This window comes from Lissotriton helveticus, chromosome 2_1, assembly GCF_964261635.1.
Source record: "Lissotriton helveticus chromosome 2_1, aLisHel1.1, whole genome shotgun sequence".
Lineage (NCBI taxonomy): Eukaryota > Metazoa > Chordata > Amphibia > Caudata > Salamandridae > Lissotriton > Lissotriton helveticus.
In genome coordinates, this window is record NC_136059.1 from 384,057,518 (window position 1) to 384,082,455 (window position 24,938).

Here is a 24,938-nt window from a genome sequence, read left to right on the forward strand (position 1 = left end):
CCTAGCTGACCACTAGCCAGACTGAACTGCCGCGGGTCAAGCCCACCAGGTACCTATACTAGCCTACTGGATGATGTGCCCAAGGTTTTGCTTTATTATGCATGCCTGAGGCCTGCCTCCCAAGAAAAGAGGAACATGTCTTTTACCCCTTTCTTTATGCTGAGTGGCTTCCTTTCTCTTTCTTTTTTTACCCTTCCTTGTTGTGTTAAATGAGAATAAAGCATCTGCAATGCAATCTATCTGCCAATGTATACTTGGTATATCTCATTGTATTGTTTTATTCTTTGTCTTGTCATGGTCTGAATGCTGTGTCTTGCTGCATTGACTTAAATTTCAACAATAAAAAAAAGAACATATTCAACAGCTGAAAATGATTCTAGATAAAACGTAACAGCGTACCAACACCTACCTCAGTCCAATGACTTCTACTTAGGGATCATCCACAAAGAGTGCCTGGCTGCTGGTCAACTGCATGTAGGAAACAATCATTTTAAAAACAATATTTTCTATAGGATATCATGGAATGGCCATTTTGTCCCTAGAACCAATTTTCTTTTCTCCTGCCATTTTCTTATTACACTCATTTCAAACAGACAAATCTGGTTTTAGCATATTGCATTCTTAATTTCTTACCTGTATTTGGGTAGCTAGTTGTTGCACATATATCACCTGCAGTTTTCTCTGAGTAAGGCCTTTTTGGCAAGCACCAAAGGTTTGCCAGGGATTCCTCACGCAGATACGTTTTCTTCCACCATGTGAAAGCTGAGTCACAGCTTACATCAAGACTATGCTTCTCTACCCCAGCATAACCCTCTCGAAACAGGTTATGGAGGCTTTCTAAAATTGATAACTGAACTGCATAGTGAATCAAGTACAATTAGATGTGAATGGTGTAGTAGCAAAGAGAATTGGATGTATGTCAGTACAACGCGATCTTTTAGATTGCGGTACATGACAACGCTGCCATTACAACGCAAGTCGTTACAACGACTTGCGTTGTAGGGCGTGGATTGTGGAATTGTGGAATATTATAATTTTATATTCCAACACCAGTCCACGTAACAGTAGGGAAGGTGTTGGAATATAAAATTGCAATATTCCTTATACAACAGCGCCATCCAGCGCAAGTCGTAGTAACGACTTGCGTTGTAATGGCATCGTTGTAAAGGCATCGCGGTGTTTTCACCGCGTTGTAAATGATGTTCCCCAGAGAATCGATACCCTGAATGGCCTGCGACAAGGCTGTATTTTGTCCCTGCTATTGTTTCCATCTATATATCACATGTTTCGAAGTATTTGAAAGCATCAAAGTCCTTTCTGTGAGAAAGTGCCCTCTTTCTGCATGGTTGTCCCCACTTTTTGCTGAATTGCTGATTTACTTTAAATGAGTGTGCCCTGGGCTCTTGCTAATAAGGTACCCATGGCCTGTGTTCTTTCCCTAAAACTGCATTGAAGCCTAAACCCAATTGGCATCGTTGGCCACAGGTACCCCCTGGCAAATGGTACCACAGGTACCCAGGGCACTGTGACCAGAGAAGGCCTCTAAGGGCTGCAGCACTTTTGTTACCTCCCTTAGAGGCCCTGTGCCATTACACTCACACACTGTCTTTGCAGGCTGCATGTTTTGGTGCAGAACAAAGTGAAGAGACAACATGACACACATCTCTGTGTGCCTTGCCCACAACCCACTTCCCTGGCCTGGGTCAGTCACCCCTCTTGCTGGGTGCACTATACGAGTGGGGAGGGTACAGGTGCATGAGCCCTGTAGCCCTACAGTGTCTAAGTCCATTCTTAGACATTGTAAGTGCAGTGCTGCCATTAAGAGTATATGGTGCTGGGAGTTTGTCATTACGAACTCCACAGCACCATAATGGCTACACTGAAAGTTGAGAAGTTTGGTATCAAACTTCTCAGCACATTAAACCCACACTGATGCCAGTGTGGGATTTAATGAAAAATGCACACAGAGGGCATCTTAGAGATGCCCATGAAAACTGAGCAACCACTAGTGTCAAGGCTGAGTGGCTGCTTTCAGCTGCCACCACCAGACATGTTTCTGGACCCCTGTGTCGAGAGCCTGCTGCTCTCTGGGCCTGAAACAATGCACATCCTGGGACGAGGTGCCAAGCCTCCTCCCCCAGGGTGGGCAGGGTTCACGAAGGGGAAGCTTCAAAGACATACCACCTTTGTGAGCTTCCCCAGGCCACTTGCTGCTCTCAGAAACTGTTCCCCACTGGTTCAGGCCCCCACTTTGGGTGGGAGAACTGGTGGGAAAAACAAGTGAGGAAGAGAGGTGTGCTCACCTCTGCCAACCCCACCCCTCAGGTGGGGGAGGCGAGGTGAAGCACAACTCTCAGTCCACCTCATATTGCGGATGGAGGGACTCAGCCAACCAGGGACAGGCTCATGCCTCCCTCCTCCTGGAGGGTGGCATAATAGGGGCGATTTGTCTGGTTAATTCCGATAACGAAGGAGACTCCTCCATGCTAACTAGTTACGCAACCCCAGCAAATTGTTTTCATGAATAGTTTGTTTGTGGAACAATGTTGCTGTTTCTTATCTAGGATGTGTTGCTTATGTATGAATTAATGGTTAGCGAGAGGTTTTCGTTTTTGATAATAAGGGGTGTACCCACCCCAGGAAAGGGACCCATTGGTCCCTGCCTTTTTCCTACCTGTAACGCCTCTAAATCTAATATTTAGGGGCACCCCTGAACTTTGCTTCATCAGACAAGAAGAAACTACAAGAAGAAGAAGAAGAAGGACTGAACAGCGGTGCAGCACCTAACAAGAGGAAGACACCCACTGCCTGACCCCAACCCTACCGGCCAGTCTCCACCTCAAACCTGCTCCTGCAAAATTCCGGTGTGTCCTGCAGCCAGCAACCTCGAAAGCCTTGGTGGACCTGCCTGCCTTCAACCACAAAGACTTTGTCTCCCGTGAACACCAGATTTGTTCATCTGCAACCTCTGGCCTTGACCGGAAACCGGAAATCCGCACCACTCAGCACCCGCTGTCCACGGCGTGAGCTCGAGTAGGCAAACACCACAAGGAGGTCACCCCGGCGATCCTGACCCGAGATCCGGTGACCCCTATCCTGCCTCAAGCCTCCAGCAGAATCCTGGAGTCTAAATCCATAAGGCCTCCTCAACCGCGTCCAGGAGCTCATAAGAAGTTCCGATCCCAAAAGGCACCCCTGCACCCAACCCCCTGGGGCCTTGTGTGCCCAAAGGGATGGTGCCTAACTAACCCCTAACTTCCCAACTTACCTCTCGAAGTGGTGGTCGCACCCAGAAGACCTTTGTCCCCAATCCTGCAGTGCCTTTGCAAATCGGATGTTCCCCATTAAAAACAACAGGGTGCCCGGTATGGAAACTGCACCCTGCACCCGACCACCCTAGTGCCCCTGAGGGTGCCCCTTTGGTGCTACTTTGTTTCCCCATTTGCCCTGAGCTAAAGTCCAGGAGCTTTGCTCCCACAACCAAGTGGCCTGCTTGCCAGCAGCCACTAACCGGAGGCCCCTATCCCCCATTGGATAACATTGGGTCTTGGCACTCTACACCCGGCCACCCTAGTGCCATTGAGTGTATCATTGATCCTGGGGGACCCCTGAGTCTAACCCCAGAACCTCAACTCCCACTACCAAATACTTACCTCAAAACCGTTATCACTATTTTCCTCCATAGGATAACATTGAGGAGTTTGAGAAACTAAATAAATGCTTGAAAATTGCATAATCTAACAAACACGATTTTACTTACCTGTTTTCAGGAAATGTCCCAGATTAGCATCTAGGTATACTACTCTCTGTAAGCCTAGTAATTTCAAAAGTTACTTACCTGCTATTTTACTAAAAAGCCATTCAAGTCTATGTACTGCCTTTACTAAGTATTGGATTTCTCTGCATCCATACTGTAAATCAAACAAAAGTGCATATACAATTATCATTCAACTTGTAAACCAATTGCATTACTACTGTAAAGTATTTATTGCTTACCTGTGCCAGGCTTGCTTGGTTCTAGAAAATAAAATAACTAAAAGATTATGTGTATACAAAAACAATTGGTCTGAAGTTCAGTCTTTGAGTGTGTGAATTCATTTGCTGACTGAGTGTGTACAACAAATACTTAACACTGTCCTCTGATACTGCCTTACTGCTCAACCATAGTACCACAAATAGAGAGTGAGGTGCTATCTAACTTTATCAATGCCTACCTTTGGGGTTTAACTGGACTCTGTGCACACTATACCTCACTTTGATATAGTATATACAGAGCCAGCTTCTTACACCTTTTACAAAAATTACATACATCTCACCTTCAAATATTATTTTATACGGATAACAATTCATTTTGATTTAGTCTCATAGGTTTGCAAAGGTCATAAGATGCCTTTTCCAAATATTGTGCTGTAAACTAATTAAAAATGAATATAGCTAAAACAAAGATGATAACTGGAGAAAGGAAAACCAAAAACGAGTTTAGTTGGAAGATAGTCTCTAAGAGTTTAGAAAAGGAAGACACATATGTTTTCCAGGGAGTTTATTTTTCTCGGAATTTGACTTTTAGGATTCATGTGGAAAATGTGGAGGGCTGTGGATATATTAGGGAAGATGCTCTGTGGAAAGTAAATGCTGAGCTGGTCCATAAATCATTTGATGTGCTTAAAGAAACTTATTAGATGAAAATAGTCAGTAAATGTAAGAAACTGGGTTACTGGTTGTGGGGTAGGTGAAACCCTACTCAAGCAGCAACCAAAATGCTTGTCAGGGTGAAGTCACAAGCAAACCCCAAAGTAGCCCGTGCTTAGCCCTCTTGTAGCTTGGCACAAAAGCAGTCAGGCTTAACTTAGAGAAAATGTGTAAAGTATTTAAGCATCACTTCAAACAGTCATAACATGAAAACGCAAGAAAAATCTCACACCAATTTAGAATAATAGAGTAAAATTAAATATATTATTTGAGAGCAAAATGATGAGAATCTAATCAGCCGAAGCAGAGATATACAATTCCAAAGATGTAAGGGATGTATATCATTTCAAAGGACAAGGGTCACTCGTGGTTGCGGGCGCGGAAGTGTTTTTCTTTAATTTATCTCAGTTAAACGTTTGACTTACAATGGGGGTCTCCAGCTCCGCACTGAATTCTTCTCATATACAATGGATCTTTGCCACCGTTTTAGAATGGAGCATCAATCAAAGACATCACAAAAAGCATCTTCCATTCAGTCATTTAGGGCCAAATGTAACAACTTTGGGTTTTGCGAGTCTATAATAGCGAATTTTACCTATTCGCTGTTACTCGCAAAATGCAATGTATGTAGGTTTCTGCAAATATTTTGCGATCTCTACTTATTCCTTAATTGCGACTTGCAAATTGTGTGTCGCAAATAAGTAATTAATGGGAATTGCATGTCCAATATGCGAGTACCCAATAGGTCCTTGCAAATTGCGCATGCAATTTCAAGGGTGTAGGGGGTGCCAAAAGGATACCCTGTTGCACCCCAGAAATATGCATGTGTGTAAATGTGGGGCACATACATGCCCTAAGGCATGGGTACTCACAAACTTTCTCTCGGGGGCCAAATTTACAGTGTGGTTTGTGGCCGAGGGCCGCACCGGTGGGGGCGGGGTCAGAGGGGGAGGGGGCGGGGCTAAAACAAAAAGAAAACTTGTGACCATGAGGTTGCACACAGGTCCCTGCAGCAGATGCCTTCATCCACTGAGCCACCAGACCCAGCATACATACATCTCTCTCTCCCTCCTGCCCTCCCTCTCCATCTCTCTCTCTCTCTCCCTCCTGTCCTCCCTCTCCCTCCTGCCCTCCCTCTCCCTCCTGCCCTCTCTCTCCCTCCTGCCCTCTCTCTCCCTCCTGCCCTCCCTCTCCCTCCTGCCCTCCCTGTCCCTCCTGCCCTCTCTCTCCCTCCTGCCCTCTCTCTCCCTCCTGCCCTCCCTCTCCCTCCTGCCCTCCCTCATCCGCCCTCCCTCCTGCTCACTCTCTCCCTCTCTCTCTCCCTCCTGCCCTCTCTCTCCCTCCTGCCCTCCCTCCTGCCCTATCTCTCCCTTCCTCTCCCTCCTGCCCTCCCTCTCCCTCCTGCCCTCCCTCTCCCTCCTGCCCTCTCTCTCCCTCCTGCCCTCTCTCTCCCTCCCTCTCCCTCCTGCCCTTCCTCTCCCTCCTGCCCTCCCTCTCCCGCCCTCCCTCCCTCCTGCCCTCTCTCTCCCTCTCTCTCCTCCTGCCCTCTCTCTCCCTCCTGCCCTCCCTCCTGCCATCTCTCTCCCTCCCTCTCCCTCCTGCCCTCTCTCTCCCTCCTGCCCTCCCTCTCTCTCTCCCTCCTGCCCTCCCTCTCCCTCCTGCCCTCCATCTCCCTCCTGCCCTCCCTCTCCCTCCTGCCCTCTCTCTCCCTCCTGCCCTCCCTCTCCTGCCCTCCCCCTCCTGCCCTCCCTCCCTCCTGCCCTCTCTCTCCCTCCTGCCCTCCATCCTGCCCTCTCTCTCCCTTCTGCCCTCCCTCCTGCCCTCTCCCTCCTGCCCTCTCTCTCCCTCCTGCCCTCTCTCTCCCTCCCTCTCCCTCCTGACCTCCCTCTCCCTCCCCTCCCTCCTGCCCTCTCTCTCCCTCTCTCTCCCCCTCCTGCCCTCCATCCTGCCCTCTCTCTCCCTCCTGCCCTCTACCTCCCTCTCCCTCCTGCCCTCTCTCTCCCTCCTGCCATCCCTCTCTATCTCCCTCCTGCCCTCCCTCTCTCTCTCCCTCCTGCCCTCTCTCCCTCCTGCCCTCCCTCTCCCTCCTGCCCTCCCTCCTGCCCTCCCTCCTGCCCTCTCTCTCCCTCTCTCTCCCTCCGGCCCTCCATCCTGCCCTCTCTCTCCCTCCTGCCCTCCCTCTCCCGCCCTCCCTCCCTCCTGCCCTCTCTCTCCCCCTCTCTCTCCCTCCTGCCCTCCCTCCTGCCCTCCCTCCTGCCCTCCCTCTCTCTCTCCCTCCCTCTCCCTCCTGCCCTCTCTCTCCCTCCTGTCCTCCCTCTCTCTCTCCTGCCCTCCATCCTGCCCTCCCTCTCTCTCTCCCTCCTGCCCTCCCTCTCCCTCCTGCCCTCCCTGTCCCTCCTGCCCTCCATCTCCCTCCCTCCTGCCCTCCCTCCCTCCTGCCCTCCCTCTCTCCCTCCTGCCCTCCCTCTCTATCTCTCTTTCCATCCAGCTCTCCCTCTCCCTCCCCCTCTGTCATCTCACTGTGTGTGTCTGTCTGTGTCAGTGTCAGCCTCAGCCCGGGCTGATACAGCTTCCTCAGCGCACACACAGAAAGATCCCTATCTGGCAAGAAGTTTCTCATGACTAAAATGCAGTTTGCGCGCGCCCTTCTGATAATTACAGGAGTGTCCACGCGACTGTGAGTGAATGGACACCGCATCAGGGTGATTAAGGAGGGGTGGGGGGCAAAGAGACAGCCGTCCGTCAGTCGCACCAAAGTACTTAGCAGGTCGTTAAAAGACCATTTACATATTATTGAGGCTTTATTGTAGTGCCCCTGCATCTCCACTCTGACAAACATCTCGCCCGGCTCCACAGAGCAGAGGCGCTAAGGGGTGAAATACAACAAAGCCTCTGCTCTGTGGGGGCCGGGGGAGCGGTGATTATCAAGGTCTCCGAGCCAAGCACTGCTGCGGCGGTGTTTGCCAACACTAAAAAATTATTTTTTTAAGCACAGGTACGATTGTCTCGAAGGTCCGCGGGCCGCCAAGGAAGGCTTGCCGGGCCGCATCCGGCCCGCGGGCCGTACTATGAGTACCCCTGCCCTAAGGGCATGTTTGTGCCTCACATGGCACTGAGAAAAAAGCAAAATTGTGCATTTTTCTAAGGATTTGCAATTTACCACCAACTTGAAGTTGGTAGTAAAATGCGATTCCTTAAAGCAGGGTTGCAAATTTAAAAGTGCTTCTTGCATTGCATTTACGGATTCGCAAATTGCGATTCTCTAAATGCATTCGCAAAATAGGTAATTGCAAAAATTGCAATACCCTATTTTGCGATTGCGTTTTGGGATGATCCATCCCAAAAGGCTTTTTTCCCGCTCGCAAACGGGCCGATTCTGCAAATCGGCCCGTTTGCGAACAGGAAAACGCTTGATACATCTGGCCCTAAGTTCAGTCAATGATGAGAGTTTTGTATCAGTTCAACATACTTTATTGATTAATGAGAGTTTAGTATTTTGTTTTTGTCTTTTTATTCAATTTAGTAAATCAGATAAATCCGTTTACAGAAATATCAATAAACGTCACAGCTAGATCAATCAAAAGAATTACAGCGTGTTACATAAAGAAAATTAATCCCTATTCTACGCAAAGTGGATCTTAATCTATCATAACGAGCCCTTTAGAAAAGAACAAGATGTATAGGAGCATTGAAATAAAACTTTATTTGAAGTCAAACTTCCCATAAAGTGTAGTTCCAGAAACCCGTCCGAGTCTCATCTCTCAATTCAGCATCAGCATCCAGTCACAGTAGTAACTGTCCAAAATGAAGTTAAAAAATAGTCACATCAGTAGCCATAACCGTTAAAGTAATAGACATCTACAAAATAATAGGTGGCAGAAATCACTGCCACCAGTAGTTTAGAGCGAATAGGGCAAAAAAGGGCAAAGGGAAAATAGAGTGGTGGCAGCAAAACTGGCCTGGACCGTACTGCCTTAATTCGAACTAGGAACACGTATATTATAAACACAAAACATATGCAACAATCCGTACTGGTGTTAGGTCATCTCATGCCAATGAGGAAGGGTTATCTGATGATCTACTGCTTCCTCCTTCATTCCCACAGTAAACAAACAAAGTCAGAAAGGTGCTATCTACGAGTATCATCTTAGTTGCTAAACATTAATGTGTGTTAACTTTACTCTGAGTTTCCACAAGAACCCCTCGGTCTGACTATTAGCTTTTCAGTATTCCGCTGTATGACAATGAACTATTCTAACGCAGAAACATTCTATTTGCAATCTGCAGTATTAAATCATGAGATTCACGTCTTCATGTAAGTATTATTGTTTAATATACGATTCACCATTGTAGATAAGTGGCAGTTAAATTATCTAAATACAATGGGAACATGTAGCTTAGAGAAAGAAACAATACTTTTTAAAGTCAGCACATTCTAGAGAGATGACATGACTAAACAACTCAAGTCTGAATCATTTATAAAATAATATTGCATCGTTTACCATTTCCTAAAAGTGTCCATTTATTAAAGAAGAAAATTAACTGAGATGTAGTGAGTGGAAGAGGGCTGGTCTGGCCTAGCAGTGAAACTACAATAGAAATGAGTGCCTACTACAGAAATCTTGCTTCACGTTCATTTTGCCCATTTAAGAAAGGCACATTTCGCCACATTTCATTTTATTCAACATTTTCATGTTAATGCCTTGTGTAAAATATAAAAAAAATTTAAGCTAAAACCTTCTGCACTATCACGGTTATCTGATCATGCGAGACCGGGTGAAAGTCACAAGTTCAGACCGCACGTGATGCAGGGCAAGACAAATACAGGGACCAGGTTAGGCCTCCTGAAAGAGTTAACTTCAAATGTCCAACGCAAAGAGTTCTGTTCACAGTTGAGAGGCCGCGTGGAGCAGGGAGAGTGTTGTGGATGTTTGTTGCTGTAGTGTAAAAAACAAGCTGGAATTGTGGACGGTTGTCGCTGTAGCACGAAGTTCCTGTCAATTGATGTGCTTAAAGAAATTTATGGAGAAAAAAAATCTCAGTGTAGGTAAAAAGTTGGGTTACTGATTTGGGGGAGTGAACCCTACTAAACTAGCAACCACAATCCTTGTCAAGGTGAAGCCAGAAGCAAACCCCCAAATTAGTGTGTGCTAAACCCTCTAGTAGCTTGGCACAAAAGCAAGCAGGCATAACGTAGAGGCAAAGTATAGAGCATTTATGTAGCACTTCAAGCAATAACTAAGTGAAACACAATGCAAGACAAATCCCACACCAATTTAGAAAAAATAGAGTACAAATTAATAAATAATTTAGGACCAAAATAACAACAATACAATCAGTTTAACCGGAGATATGTAGTTTGAAAGATTTAAGTGACAACAGTGCTAAAAAGCACAACACGCCAACTGTGGTTATCTGGTTGCGCTGGACTGGGACAAAGTCACAAGTTCAGTCCAACCGTGATGGAGCACATGCAAAGTACAGGGACCCATTTATGTCCACTGAACAAGAGCACCTTAAATCCTGGTTGCAAAGCACTGCGAGGTCCCAGGTTGAAGATGCGTCACGTAGCCTAGGTGATGGAAGGCCCTTGTGTTGAGATGCATCACGCAGCATCGGATCCTATGAGCTGTGAGGCTGAGATGCAAGGTCCTGCGTGGTCTTCGAAGGAGGTCATCGAGAAGGGGGCTTGTGATGCGAAGTTCTACATCGAGGATGTGCCACGCATTGGCTGGTTCCTAAGGAGCTGCTGAGCTGGCGATGTGTAGTCCTGCATCATCGTGAGAATGCTGTCGACCAAGGACTTGTGATTGAGGGCCTGTATCAAGGATTCATCATGCAGTGGACGTTCCGATGAGGTTGTGGACAGTGATGTGAAGTCCTTAATTGGGGTTGCGTTGCACAGTGGTTTCAATGTGGAGTTCTGAAAGGCGATAGGTTGCACAGCAGCTCCAATGCAGAGTTTCTAGGGGCGATGATTCGCGATCTGTCAGTTCTGCTCAGACTACAGTTGAGCTGGCAGATCACATTTAGGCCCACTTCCACGGGTTTAGGACTGGGGACACACCACTTGGGAGGGTAGGACTCACCATAGGCAGAGTCCAGTTGCTGGGTTCCAGTTGGTTGGAGCTTTCTGTCTCTGAGACTCTGAGGCCAACCAGCTAGCCAACTGAGTCACTTTGGTAGCCCCAGGTTCAGGAAGCAGGTCCAGTACTTCGGTCAGGGCAGCAGATTGGCAGCCCTTTTTACAGAGTAGCACAGCAGTCCTTCTTCTGAGTTTTCCCCACAGGCCCAGATGAGTACTGAAGAGTTGAGTCTAAGGGTCCACTATTCATACCTGGTGTCCACTATAAGTAGGAGAAGGTTCTTCAGGTTTCTACCCCCTGCGGTATCAAGCAACCCCTTCCTCCATTCCCTAGCCCCAGCTTGTCTGAGGTTCCCAAAGACCAGTGTCAAACACTTTGTGATAGTGCTCAGGCAAAGCCTCTGTGATGTGCAAGTGAGGTAGGTGGCAGCTTCTCCCTCTCATCAACTCAGAGTGGCTCATCCTGCCAACATTTATTTTCCTTTAGCCTCACTGTCTCACTGTCGGGGAGCAATAAACAAAGACCAACTGCCAGCTATACCTAGTAATGTGACCCAGGGACAGGCTGCATGCACCAAATGGTTAGGACACGAAAATAGCAACTTTCTAAAAGTGATATTTTCTGAATTTTGCACATAAAATCCAACTTTATCATTAAAGTGGGCATATTGTTAGCAAACCTGATTTTTCCACCTGTTTAAAATTGAAAGTTATAATTTATTAAATGCAATAACGTAATCTAATTTTATCAAATGGGAGTGGTAGGCCTCACAGTGGTGAAAAATGAATTTAAGAGTTTTTCACTGCCAGGACATGTAAAATCTAAAAGCAAAGGTCCAACTTTTTAAATACACTGCACCCTGCCCTATGGGGATGTATGACGGAACAACGCTAGTTATTACAACGCGTGCCGTTACCTCACGGTCATTACAACGACTGCGATGTTACCACGCTATGCCATTACAACGCAAGTCTTTACATCGACTTGCGCTAGATGGCGTGCTAACATTAGAAAAGTGTAATTTACTATTCCAACTCCAGTCAACTTAACAGTAGGAAAGGTGTTGGGATAGTAAACTACACTATTTGTAATGTTAGCACGCCATCTAGCGCAAGTCGATGTAAAGACTTGCGTTGTAATGGCATAGCGTGGTTACATCGCGGTCGTTGTAATGACCGCGTTGTAACAGCATTGCGGTGTAGTGACCGTGTTGTTAACGTTGTTTCCCGCCCTATGGGCTGTGCAGGGCCTCCCTTAGGGGTGACTTGTATGCATTAAAAAGAGGACATTTGGGCCTGGCAAGTGGTTCACCTTGCCAGGTTAAGTTAGCAGTTTAAAACTAGTAGCATTTAATGTACAGGCCCTGGGTACATGTGGCACCAATTTACTAGGGACTTACAAGAAAATTAAATAGGCCAATTGGGTGTAACCCAAACTTACCATGTTAAAATGAGAGTGCTCAAGCATTTTAAAACTGGATAGCAGTGGTAAAGTGCAAAGAGTACCAAAACCAGCAACAACGAAGTCAGCAAAAACAGAAGGCTGGAAGGCAAAAAGTTGGGGGGAAAATCACACCAAGGGTATCAGGTCAGTTGTGATTTAGGGTGCTTCGGGGGTCGAGAACGCCCTGCCAACCCCTTTTTTTCTGCTTCGTGCTGACCTTCATAACGCAGCTGTGCATTATAATCTAGAGTTACCTGCACAGGGGTGGCGGGGGCGCCACATAGTGCCACGCTTACCTCACCTTTTAATTGTTCACCATTATTTTTATTTCTGTAGGTTTTCTGGGCCTCTACGTGGAGAGGGGATAGGGTGTTTGGAGGGTCCTAGATTGCAAGATTGAGGCTGGTCTCCACTGGTGCACGACTTGTAGCCTTGTAAGATACTCTGCATGTTTCACTATCTGTTAAGGGCTCATTGCTTACAGGCCTTATTGGGATGTAGATGCCATAATGAGAGGGTGGGGGTGTGACACTCAGTAGCATATCACATGGGAAAACATCTTTGTAGTGGAAGGTTAGATGTTTACCCTGGGGGGGTTGAGGGCGGGGTTCATTTGGTTCTGTTAATGTTATTGTTTTAAAATTGTTGCTAGGCAGAACATATTTACAGGCAAAGTACATGCACACAGACATCCTAGGGGTTGTGGATGGACGGAGGGAATGGAACTGGGGTTCCTATTAAAGACATTGGTAGACGCTGGGCAATAGGGCATGTCAATAGATCACGTCACAGGCGGCCTTGGGGTGACTTAAAAATCCATGGAACGAGAAGTTGGAATTATAACCTGGAATGTCAGGGACCTGCAGGACTACACAAAATGCCACAGGGTCCATAATTACCTGAGATGCTATGGGGTGGGAATAGCCCTTCTCCAGGAGACTCACCTCACTGAGACGGATAAGATAACCTAAAGAAAAAACGGAGAGAGCAATTATACACATCCACTTACTCCTCATATTCGAGGGGTGTTGCTGTATGGACAGCCCTAGGGGTGCTTTTCGACTGAAGGAGGTATATGCAGATGTTGAGAGCAGATATCTGTTCCTCACGGGAGCTTTGAATGGCAAGGACATACGTTTCTTGAATGTGTATGCCCCAACAGCGATGGCAGGTTCATTTTCAGGAAGGTGATAGACATGCTTACACTGAACATAGAGACGTCCCTACTTTGGGCAGGAGAATTCAATTGTATTTTAAATGGGGGTATTCACATGTTTCTTCCCCAAGCATAATACGAAACCAGGCATGTCGAGGGCACTGGTGGGAGCAATGGTAGTGGACTGTTTTGATGCATGGAGAGCATTGTACCCACGGGACTGGAGTACACATCCCACTCAGATATGTATAGTCTGTATAGTGGGCTGGACAAACTCCTCGTAGCATGAGCGTTGGGCAATGAGGTGGTTGCAGTGGAGCACCTGAGGCGGTTTTTGTCCGCCCATGCTCCAGTACTTCTGACATATGTGTGGCTCCGGTACATCCTGCCTGCCTCCGGATAGTGTGTAAGCCAAGAGGCACTGTGAGACTGTGCTTTTTGATCGGACATCAAGGGGGTCCAAGAGCGATTCTTTGAAGGCAATTTGGGGGTCCACAGTCACTATAGCTAATGAATGGGATGCAACTACAGCAGTCCTATGACTTACGTGGGGAGTGCCTTTCCAGGGTGTATGGAATTAAGAATCAGCTATGATGGGAGTTAAGGGGCCAGTAAGATACATTAGCACACCTTCAACGGGGGGCTAGTATGATCCCTTATTTCAGGGCAAGACATTGGATGCTAAGCTGGCGGACGGGGAGACATGAGGCTGGCTAAACAAATTTACCTTGAAGGAGTATAGACAATTATTGCATAAGGAGGGGGACAGACCTGGTCGACTCTTGGCATGGCTCCTTCGTAGGGAAAGGCAGACAACTTGGATCATGTCTCTAAGGACCGATGATAACAGGCTGGTCTCTACACATGTTGCAATCAATAGGGAACTCCAAAGATATTTATCAAAGCTTTACCAGAGTCTGTGCTGTCTTTGAGGCGAAGGAGACCTTGGAGGGCTTGGACTTGCCGAAATGAGAGGTTTCACAAAGAGAAGCCCTGGACCTGCATTGACTAAGGAGAAGATTCTCGAGTTGATAGGCGACATGTCGTGACACAAAACCCCAGGTATGGATGAGTGCCCAATGGCATTCTCTTTTACATATGCAGCAGTGTTAACTAAGAAGCCGCTGGAAGTCTAGAACGAAGCAAGGTATAGGGGTGCACTCCCCTAGACCATGAGAGAGACACTTACCGTCATGCTCTCTAAACCAGATTGGGACCCTAAGAAGATTGTTTCCTACCGTCCTCTCTCCATAAGAATGCAGATAATTCTACCAAAACTCTCTTTAGTATTGTGAAGGATTTTGTGAATCCCCCTGCTATGGTGCCTCGGAGCACTTCTAGTCAGGCTTTATGTAATGGACTATCTGACTACTTTCAAGATAAAATTAGCAATACTACGTCTTCTTTCTCTTCTGTTTTGGCACCCCCTATCTCCAGTGACAGAGACCCGGAGAAAGTGTCATTGGTGACCTTCAAGGAGCTTACTATTGAGTCTGCATTCAATCTGTTTTCCCAGTGCAAATCTGGTTCCCCTTTAGATCTGGTCCCTGCTAAAGTGATGGGTAATCTTGCACCTCTATTGATCAGTCCGCTCCTCTCAATTTGGAACACATCACTGTGCACAGGCCATTTCCCAACTGTTTGGAAGGAGGCAATGTTAGTTCCCATTTTGAAGAAAGCGTACGCGGATCCGGTGCAATTTAGTAATTACCGTCCCATTTCTCTTCTTTGTAAACCGGCTAAAATCCTGGAAAAGGCCGTTCAGAAGCAACTGGCGGAATATTTAGAGACCAACTTATTGCTACATGATTCACAGTCGGGATTTAGAACGGGCTTCAGTACCGAGACCGCTCTTTTAGAGGTCTCGGAGACTATCCGGGAGTGTGTGGATAGGGGCGAGGAGGCCATGTTGGTCCTATCCGCCGCGTTCGATACGGTATCCCACGAGATACTATTGGATCGGCTGGGTCAGACTGGTATGGGTGGTACGGTGCTGACCTGGATTAGCTCATTTCTTAAAGGACGGACCCAGAAGGTCCTTCTTAGACCTTTTGAATCAGAGGGTAAACCCCTTCTTTGCGGCGTGCCTCAGGGCTCTGCTCTAAGCCCCCCTGTTTTTTAACGTGTATCTTGCTCCTCTGGCAAAGATGGTGGAATCCTGGGGGATCAGAGTGATCTCTTATGCTGATGATACTCAGCTGGTGTTTTCATTTAGAGATCACTCTGACTCCAGTTTTGCCAGCTACTGCCATTGTCTTAGCAATATATGTTCCTGGATGACCTCTAATCATCTCAGACTGAATACTGATAAGACTGAGGTCCTATTCTTCAATCAGAAAACCTCGCTACCTGCCACTTTGTGGTGGCCGACCGTGCTTAATCCTCCCCCCATTCCAGTCCAAACAGTACGCAATCTGGGCTTTCAATTTGATAACGCTCTTTCCTGCAAAGCTCAAATTAATAAGGTCTCGGCAGCGTGCTTCGGGAAACTACATATGATTAGGAAGATTTTCCCATACCTCCCGCTGGATGCCCGAAGAACCATCATCCATGCCCTGATCACCTCACACTTGGATTATGCCAACAGTCTCTACGCCGGTGCCCCCTTATACCAAATTGAACGTATGCAGATCGTTCAAAATGCGGCGGCGAGACTGATTGGCAACATCCCCTATCGACATTCTGTCGCATCCTATCGTAAGAAGTTACATTGGCTTCCTATTGCCCGTCGTAATCAATTTAAGGTTCTGACTCTTGCTTTTCGGGCCCTCAATGGGTTGGGCCCGGGATACTTGAGAAAGAGACTTATATTATCCCAATCGGTCAGATCTTTGAGGTCGAACAACTTGCGTCTACTGGTCGTACCTCGCTTTCGCCGTTCTAGAATGGGTGGCAGAGCGTTTGGTGTAATGACAGCGAAACTCTGGAACAGCCTCCCATTGGACCTTAGGTTTATTTCCTCTGAATCACTATTCCGGAGCAAACTGAAAACTTGGTTGTTCACCACCTCTTAAAGTGCTTCGTTCTTTCCAAGTCTGCGGTCTATAGCGCCGGGACACCCCCGTTGGAGGTGGCCGAGCGCTTTACAAGCTTCATAAATAAATAAAATAATAAATAAATTATCAATGTGGAAGTGAATATCCTTTCCAAAATCCTGGCTAATAGACTGCAGGAGTAATCGAGGAGTTGGTGCATGAAGACCAATAAGGGTTTATCCCTCCTAGAGTACCCTCATGAATGTCCGCTGGCTCACTCATGTAATGCACTCTGTGCATGTTTCTCAGATAGAGATGGCTTGTGTGCTTTGAATGTATCATTTGTTTTGTGATTTTACATCGGTAAAAGCATTGATATTTTTTTATGTGAAACAATGTTGCTATATTGTGAGGATTTTTAAATATATGTAAAAGTTAAGGTTGAGAAATCTTGCATGTTTGTATTTTAGACACGTAGGCGGACAATAGCTGTTTATGCCCAGTTTGGTGGTCATCCTTGTGCTGGAAGTACCTTTGAAACCCGATCCTGTGTTCCTACACGAGGATGCCTCACAGAAGATGGATGTGGTGATCGTTTTAGGTGTTTTTCAGGTAGTTTATGATTTCTTTCTCAATATAGTTATCATTCATTTATTATTGTATCTTGTAAAATGGTTATTTGTTGAATCCTCAAAGCACAAAACGTGACAATTTCTACTTCTTTTGTTGATGAATGGTTGGGGGAGGAATGTTGTTCTTAAGCAGGGAGGGCAAATAAGAAGAGAAGGGTAATTTTCAGATATTGCTTTCTTTTGCTGGGTCTTCGTCTAGTCCATTCTCAGAAGCAATTTGTCTGACTTGTTTGATGCAGGAGCAGCAGACCTGAACTTTTTCCAAAGACAGCTTGTGTCCGTGCGCCCTAATGCAGACCATTAGCATCGAAAAACGGCGCTAGTTCTCTCCTAGCCTTCTCCCAAGACTCCACGAGTCTCTTTGTCAGTGCTAGATGTAACAGTTGGTGCACCAGCTTTTCCCCGCTGGTGCACGTTCCGCAGACCCGCCCTTGCGCTCACACCGGCTGGCGTCCATATAATAAAGAAGGCGGAGCTGCGGGGGCAGTCCGCGCATGGCGACACATGCGAGTCAGTGTCTGATTTCAATGCCCTGTGCACATAGGCATGAGCGCACGACACACAGCGGGAGGACAAACCCCCCCCCCCCGGAACACTGGCAACGAGGGCGGGATGCCCAGGCGTGCTTTTTGATCAACAAAGCACAAAAGGAGTGAAGCTGGCAGCACTTGCTCTGCGGTAACCATGAGGCCCTTCCGGACCCCTACAAGCCTACCACACATGGCCCCAACCCTGTGGAAGCAGTTTCCTGGTGGCAGAGGCGATATCCCTGACTGATCCCCGCTGCATCCGCCCGGTGGGCCGCTGGTGACACCTGCAAGAGAAGGGTGGAGCACACACGCCCGGGGAGTGCCACAGAGACACCCTGGTACCCCTCCCCAGCCTGAGTGAGTACCCCGTGTCTACACGCACGCAGGCCTGCATGACGCTGAGCGCAGTTGTGCCAACTCTCATGCCCGAGGGCCACCCGCCAGCAGCAAACTTTCTCACTAGGCCACCAACCTGCGCCCACGCCACGCAAGATGGTGGATCAGGACAATGCCGCCCAAGTTCCGGAGCCGGCAGTACCGCATCACCCTCCCTCTGGCGTCCTGCCTCCTTTCAGTGAGTCAGCGGACTCTTCCACGGACACGCCATGATGGCAAACAAGGCATGGCCGCTTAGAGAACTATTTCATCGCCACACGGGAAAAGTATGGAGCAGTGAATCGCTCACTTCTACTCCACTATGCAGGAGAATAGTTCTACCTCCTATTCAAACATCGATCAGAGACAGATTCCCTCGATGATTATGCCACAGCGGTCACAGCCCTGAACGTCCATTTTGATCCCCAAATGAACCCGGACTTTGAGCACTTGAAACTAAGACAAGCAAAGCAACAGGAAGGCGAATCCGTTGACGCTTTTCACGCACGGCTAAGGGACCTAGCCACAACGCTAGGGCCCTCATGGGCGACCGAGCCACGGAAGAAATCAGAGCCCAGCTGATCCTTGGGATACGCAGCAAGACCCTACGCGGCCTCATATTAAGGCAGCCAAACATACTGTTAATGTTAATGTTATCGATATTTCTATAGCGCAAACTAATACTCGAAGGTGTCCTGGCACTGCTCATGAATAACATCCTGGTGCTAGTGCTGTCCATGACCTGTCGGCAGCATTTGCAAAAGAAATGGACGTAGCTCTGATGAGAGGTCCAGAGAAGAGCGTCACGGTAAAGTCGGAAAAGGTAGACACAGTTAGGACGAAAGACAAGATCCACAGGCCACGAGATCGTCAGCCACAGACCCCAAAGAACCACTGTGGATACTGTGGGTATGAGGAACACCCCTCACAGTCGTGCCCGGCACAAGGGAAGACATGCACCAACTGCGGCATGGCGAATCATTTCACATCAGTGTGCAGGAGAAAGACGCAGCGTAAAGAAGGGAACCGGCCCAAACCGATGAGACGGATGGTCCGCCAGCTGTCGCAGGTCTCGTTGATGTCTCACTCTGGGAGCAAGAAAAATGAACAGGCAGCCTACCATGAGGATGCATCCACGTCTCTTTCACCAGAGCCCTGAACAATAGAAGGCGACCCCAACCCCGCTGCACAGTCCAGGTCGCTGGGTCCGATGTCAATGCGGTGATTGACACTGGGGCGTCGATGACTGTGATGGGGATCCAGCAGTAAAACAAACTGAAGCCCAAACCGGAACTCAGACCGTCAAAGGCCAGGATATTCGCATATGGCAGCGACACACCGCTACCACTCAAAGGCAAGATGACCGTGCCAGTACAGTCAGGAAGTGTTGAAATCACCATCGACATCCACGTGATCAACCTAGAGGTGGACACGCAGCCGAAGACCTGGGACTAATAATGTTCGCCACGAAGGTGCAGATGGACCCGATGGCAGAACTGCTGAGCCAGTTCAAGGAATTGTTCAAAGGACTAGGCAAAATAAAGAGAGCCCCAATAAAGCTACATATGGACACCACCGTCCCACTGACAGCCCTAAAGCAGAGGAGGATCCCGTTTCACCTCCGGCCGCTGGTGGAAGAAGAACTACAGAAACTGAAAGACCAGGGAGTTATTGAGAAAGGGTGTCACCCATGGTAATAGTAGTAAAGCTCCGTCAACCAGGAAAGATCAGGCTTTGCACAGGGATGCGCCTCCCAAACAAGGCCATTCGGCGTGAGCGTCACATAACGCCGACCATGGATGACATTGTGGCCGATCTAAATGACTCTAGGTGGTTCTCGAAACTAGATCTACAAGCTGTATATCACCAGCTGACACATGCCAAAGACAGCCAGTACATAACCACGTTCAGTACCTACCTAGACCTCAAGAGGTATAAAAGACTGAATTTTGGCATATCATCAGCCGCGGAGATCTTCCAAAATGATATAAAAGAAATCCTAGTTGGACTCCCTGGTGTCTTAAACGTGAGTGACGACATCCTCATTCACTCGAAGACGGTGGAAGAGCACTACCAACGCGTGAGAGCGACGCTGAAGCGACTGTCAGAAAATGGGGTCACCCTTCACAAGAAGTGCCTGCTGTTCCAACAGACAATCGAGTTCTTCGGATACACGTTCATGCAAGAAGGCATACAAGTCGACCCGCGGTAATCTCAAGCTGTTAAAACCGCAGCCGCACCACTCACAGTCTCCAAGGTCCGCAGCTTCTTGAGATTGCCACGTACTGCAGCCGTTTTATCCCCGACCTGGCCACCCTTGCAGAACCTCTCCGAAGCCTCACCCAAGCTGACACCATGTGGAGATGGGGTCCGGCTGAAGAGACAGCATTCCAAGTGGTCAAAAAGGCGCTCCTCGACCACACCACGCTAGTGTATTTTGACCCCGCGAAGAGAACTAAAATACTCGTAGACACCAGTCCCATGGGCCTAGGAGCAGTCCTCTCACAGGAGCAAGAACCAGGCAGATGGGCTGCCCTAGCCTATGGCAGCAAAGCGCTCAAGCCAACAGAGAAGCAATGCTCGCAGATTGAAAGGGAAGCCCTGGCAATCCGATGGGGCTGTAGACACTTTCACCTATATATTTACAGACACCCATTCACCGTCGTCACAGACCACCAGCCCCTAGTGCCACTTTTCAAAGGATCGGCGCCCCACCCTCAACCATGCATCAAGAGGTAGGCCATCGGACTCCAACACTATGACATGGATGTACTTTACCGGCCTGGCATCAAGAACCAGCTGACTTCCTATAAAGGCACCCAGACATGACCAAGGAGGAGAGGGAAGAGCAGAACAGTGACGACACAGAAGCACACCTGGACATGCTAGCAGCCCTGACATGCCCCAGAGCGCTGACGCTTGAAGCATAACCACCGCGGCCAAAGAAGACCCTGTGATGATCAAAGTCCAAGACACCATCCAAGGAGGGCTGTTGCGACAGTTCCTTCAGTCAGCGAACACGTGGTCAAGCCCAGAAAGGGAAAGCTTGGTACACATGTGGCGGTTAAGAAATTAACTGAGCCTCACCCAAGGTGGACTTCTCCTGAGAAGGACCCTGATCATCATCCCAGCGTCCCTGCAACTGCGGGTAATGCAACTGGCCCACGGAGGACACCAGGGAATGGAAAGGATGAAAGCCTGCATTAGAGACAAGGTCTGGTTCCCAGAGATGGATGCCCGGATAGAAGAACTAGTCCGCAAGTGCCCGTCATGCCAAATCACAAGCAGACCCGAGAGACCAGCGCCTGTCCACACTGAAGAACATGGTCAGAGCCCCTGGGAGAAGGTGAGTGTGGACTTTGGGAGTTTTCCTGATGGGTGAGTCACTTTGGCCCTCATTGATAGTTACTCCAAATACCCGATAGTAGAAGTGGTTAACTCAACAGCGTTCCTGCATGTCGGCCTAGCCCTGGAGAAAATATTTGGAATGTTCGGATGTCTGAAAGAACCCTGCAGTGACAACGGACCCCCATTCCAAGGGCACGAATTTCATGAATTCATGCGCCATCATGGCATCCAGCACTGGCGCATCACCCAAGCCAATGGGGAGATTGAACGGTTCATGCAAATGATAAACAAGTTCATTCGCATCGCCGTGGCAGAACAGAATGACGCCAAACAAGAACTCCAGAAGTTCCAACGAGAATATCGGAGCATGCTACACTGCTCAATGTGCCAGGCCCCATGGGCGCTCATGTTCTCCGGCACCCGCCGGGATGGTATCCGTGTTGCCCCTGCTGGTCCCCCCCTCCATTTGACGAGGAAGGGGCACTGAGAAGACGAGAATACCGTAACAACCAGGCCAGTCGGACCCAGAGAGCAACAGTCCGCCCGCTCCAGCCAGGAGACACCGTCATCCTGAGGGACAGAAGACTGGGAGGCAAATTCCACACTCGCTATGAACAAGGACACTGGACAGTAATCGGCAGGCAATGAACAATGGTGACCGTCGAGAAAGCCGGCGACAGGATGACCCGCAATATCTCCAGGTTCATACAGGTAGACCAACCGGCCCCCTCCCCATGATCGAGAACCACACAGAGGAGACTGAAGATCATCAGAGCGAGCCCCCGAGAGCCGATGATCGACTATCCGAAGGACCTCCAGCGCCGGAGAGTCCAGTAGTCACAGAGGCCACCCTGGATCTGGTCTCCACCCCCGGCACCCCGGTCAACACACCCCCAATCAGCAGAGGGGCTGCCAGATATGCACTGAAAGCAAATCCACTGCCAAGCACCAGCCTGAGAGACTTTGCCTGCCAAGTATTTGAACAATGAGACTTTTCCATACTCCTGTCAAGGACAGAGTTGAGATGGGATGTAACAGTTGGCGAACCAGCTTTTCCCCACTGGTGCGCGTTACGCAGCCCCACCCCACCGCTCAAGCCGGCTGGGGTGAGCGCGTCTATTTAATAAAGAAGGCGGAGCTGCAGGGGCAATCTGCGCACGACTACACACACGAGTTAGTGTCTTACTTCAATGCTGCGCGCACATAGGCATTAGAGTGCAAAACACAGCGGGAGGGCAGATCCCCCTTGGAACACTAGACATCCTTAGGGGTATCCATTTGAGCTGCTGAATACTGTTTTATCCTGATCCTCCATCCCCACATGTGTCTGGGAGTTGTCACTCCATAAGACCAGTATTGTAGCAGCCTCCAAAGAGGCTGTTTTCGGCATGAGGCATCACATAATCGTTTAATCAATTACTGTTGTAGACCAAGCACTTTTCTGACATGATCATTTATGATTAATATCCGCTATCACAATACCTGTCAAATGAATTCACATCATAATCCATAAGAAACAATACATAAAACAATGCAAAATAAACATCTGTCCTCTTTTATGAAAGAAGACGAAGCCTGGATAAATTGAATCTTGTGAACTCATCACGGGATGGATGATATATACAGTTCTCTTGGTTACATTACATATGCTTACCATATGGAACAGAAGGTTTGATTTTATCTCACAAAGTCATGCACCATCAGAGCATTTGGAGTGGCGAGTCTCCAGCTCAGACCTAAACGGGAACTTAGGTAGCACTCAAGCTGTTTTATTGGACACTTAAAAAAAGGTCAAGAGTTTATGAATCTGTCAGTGGCTCTGTTAAAGTATCTTCAACGAAAGGCAAAAGTGTATCTTACAAGAGTTGAGAAAGAAATGGGTATGTGGGAAAGGTTGGGAGTGAGTTGGCACAAACAGCAATCCGGGAAATGAGACAGATATCTCTGAAAGCAGTGACTACACATTCTACCTGATAAAGAAAACGTTCTTGGTACTGTTCCATTTTTAGCCTACAAGTAGGTCCAGAGCGAAATTTTACTTGAAAGGTGAGCGTTTAGCAGACATCTAAGTTTGGGTGAGAGGCAAAGAGGAGCTTATTTGCAGCCTTTTCTAAAGCAGCCTGCCATGCAGTTTAAGGAGTGTGACTACGGGAGACAGACATAAGTCATGATAGGTTCTAACACTGAGGAATAAGGGAATGCTTGACACAACAGTTATGATCTGAAGAATATAGCTGATTCACAGTAAGATACAAATGAATCCTGAGTGCTCTGCCTCTTAGCTAAGGAGGAGGTTGTGCTGCTGGGATGTTGTTTCTCCTTGCGGGCTCCAGTGAGTTCCATCTTGAGTCCTGACTTGCAGGCCTTCTCAGCAACCCCCCAGACACAATTTAATCTGCTAGGCCGTTGAATTTGTTGATATAAGTGATAAAGGTGAGCAAGTCACTGAAAGCTGGAGCCGCACAGGCTCAAGCCAGATGTTTCATGACAAGAAGTGTGTCCTGATGGCTGCAACCACCGACTGTGCTTCATGGGGAACAGGGTTCAAATCGTGGCCTTAACCCACAACTTGTGACTCCTGTATCAATCTTCATGGGCAGAAAAAATACATGTAACTAGTCTCAGTCTGTTATGAAGCGCGCGAATGCCCTTGGGCAAAGCTTTTGCTGTGCAAAACTGCCAAAAAGAAAATGCAGATTTCACCTGTCATGCACGCTCTGATCTCATCCCAAATAAACTAAGGGAAAAGCACTTATAGGAAAGAGACAAATGGATACCCTGAGCCCCAGGGGGCTTCCCTACTTCACAAAATTGTGTGATGATCTTAAACAAATACTTTATTTCTCCGAGCCTCATTTTTAGGTTTTGCCTAGGGAGCGCATGCGCTGTCTGGGGGAAAGATGCTGTATACACATAGTGGGGGAAGCTCCGTCAGCTTTCCGCCCATACTTTTGATTGGCTTAAGTCATAATTCCTGCTTTGTGATAGGTGTTTGGCCTGTTAGCCCCGCCTCCTGACGTCTATGTCGCCATTTTTCTCCCTCCGAGGCTATCAGCTCCTTTACTGAAACACTGTTTGCTGCCCTGTGTCCTCCCCTCCGCCCCCTCCCGCAGTTATCAGTTTTTTCGCCCTCCCCTCACTCCCCCACTCCTGTTTGTGCCTTCTTAAACTCCGAAGCTCCCATTTGCATTGCAATAGATCTCGCGTAAATGTGAGTTGTATTGCATTGCAAATGCTTGTTTGAAAAGAGTGCGCAGTCACAAGCACGCCCACCTCGGAAAAAGGAAACCCAAAGACTGGAAGCCAGGTGTCTTTCTCTCCAGCCCTGAGCACCGAGTCTTCTGATAAAATTGAAAGTGACAATAGCCTTCAAGACTCCAAGGGGAAGCGGTCTCATGATGATATGCGAGTTGATGTAGCAGTTGTTTCCACAGAGGCAGTGAATGGGTTAAGGAGTCAAGCGGAGGTGGGAGGTGCCTGCTCTGCTTCAGCTGCAGGCAAAGGAAGTTTACAAATGGGGTCGAACTGCTGATGGACCGGGAGCTCTTGCCATGAGAGTGCACCTCACCTGGTATTGCTCCCCAAGCTCCCCCCCGCTGTCCCCTCTTTCCTCACACTACATATTTAACCCTTGAGAGGACGGCAGGGGCCAAGGAGCCCCCACCCCCCGCCCTCTGTCTCACCCCCGTAGGAGGTGCAGACTC

At 48.2% G+C, this 24,938-nt stretch overlaps 1 protein-coding gene across 1 annotated transcript in view; it reads left to right on the top strand.

Moving 5' to 3' along the window:
* C7 (complement C7) overlaps positions 1–24,938 on the top strand; it is a 643,094-nt gene that overhangs the window by 37,725 nt on the left and 580,431 nt on the right. Inside the window, exon 4 of the mRNA XM_078675005.1 lies at positions 16,820–16,961. Within this exon, the coding sequence (XP_078531131.1) occupies positions 16,820–16,961 (142 nt within the window). The remainder of the gene's footprint in view (positions 1–16,819; positions 16,962–24,938) is intronic.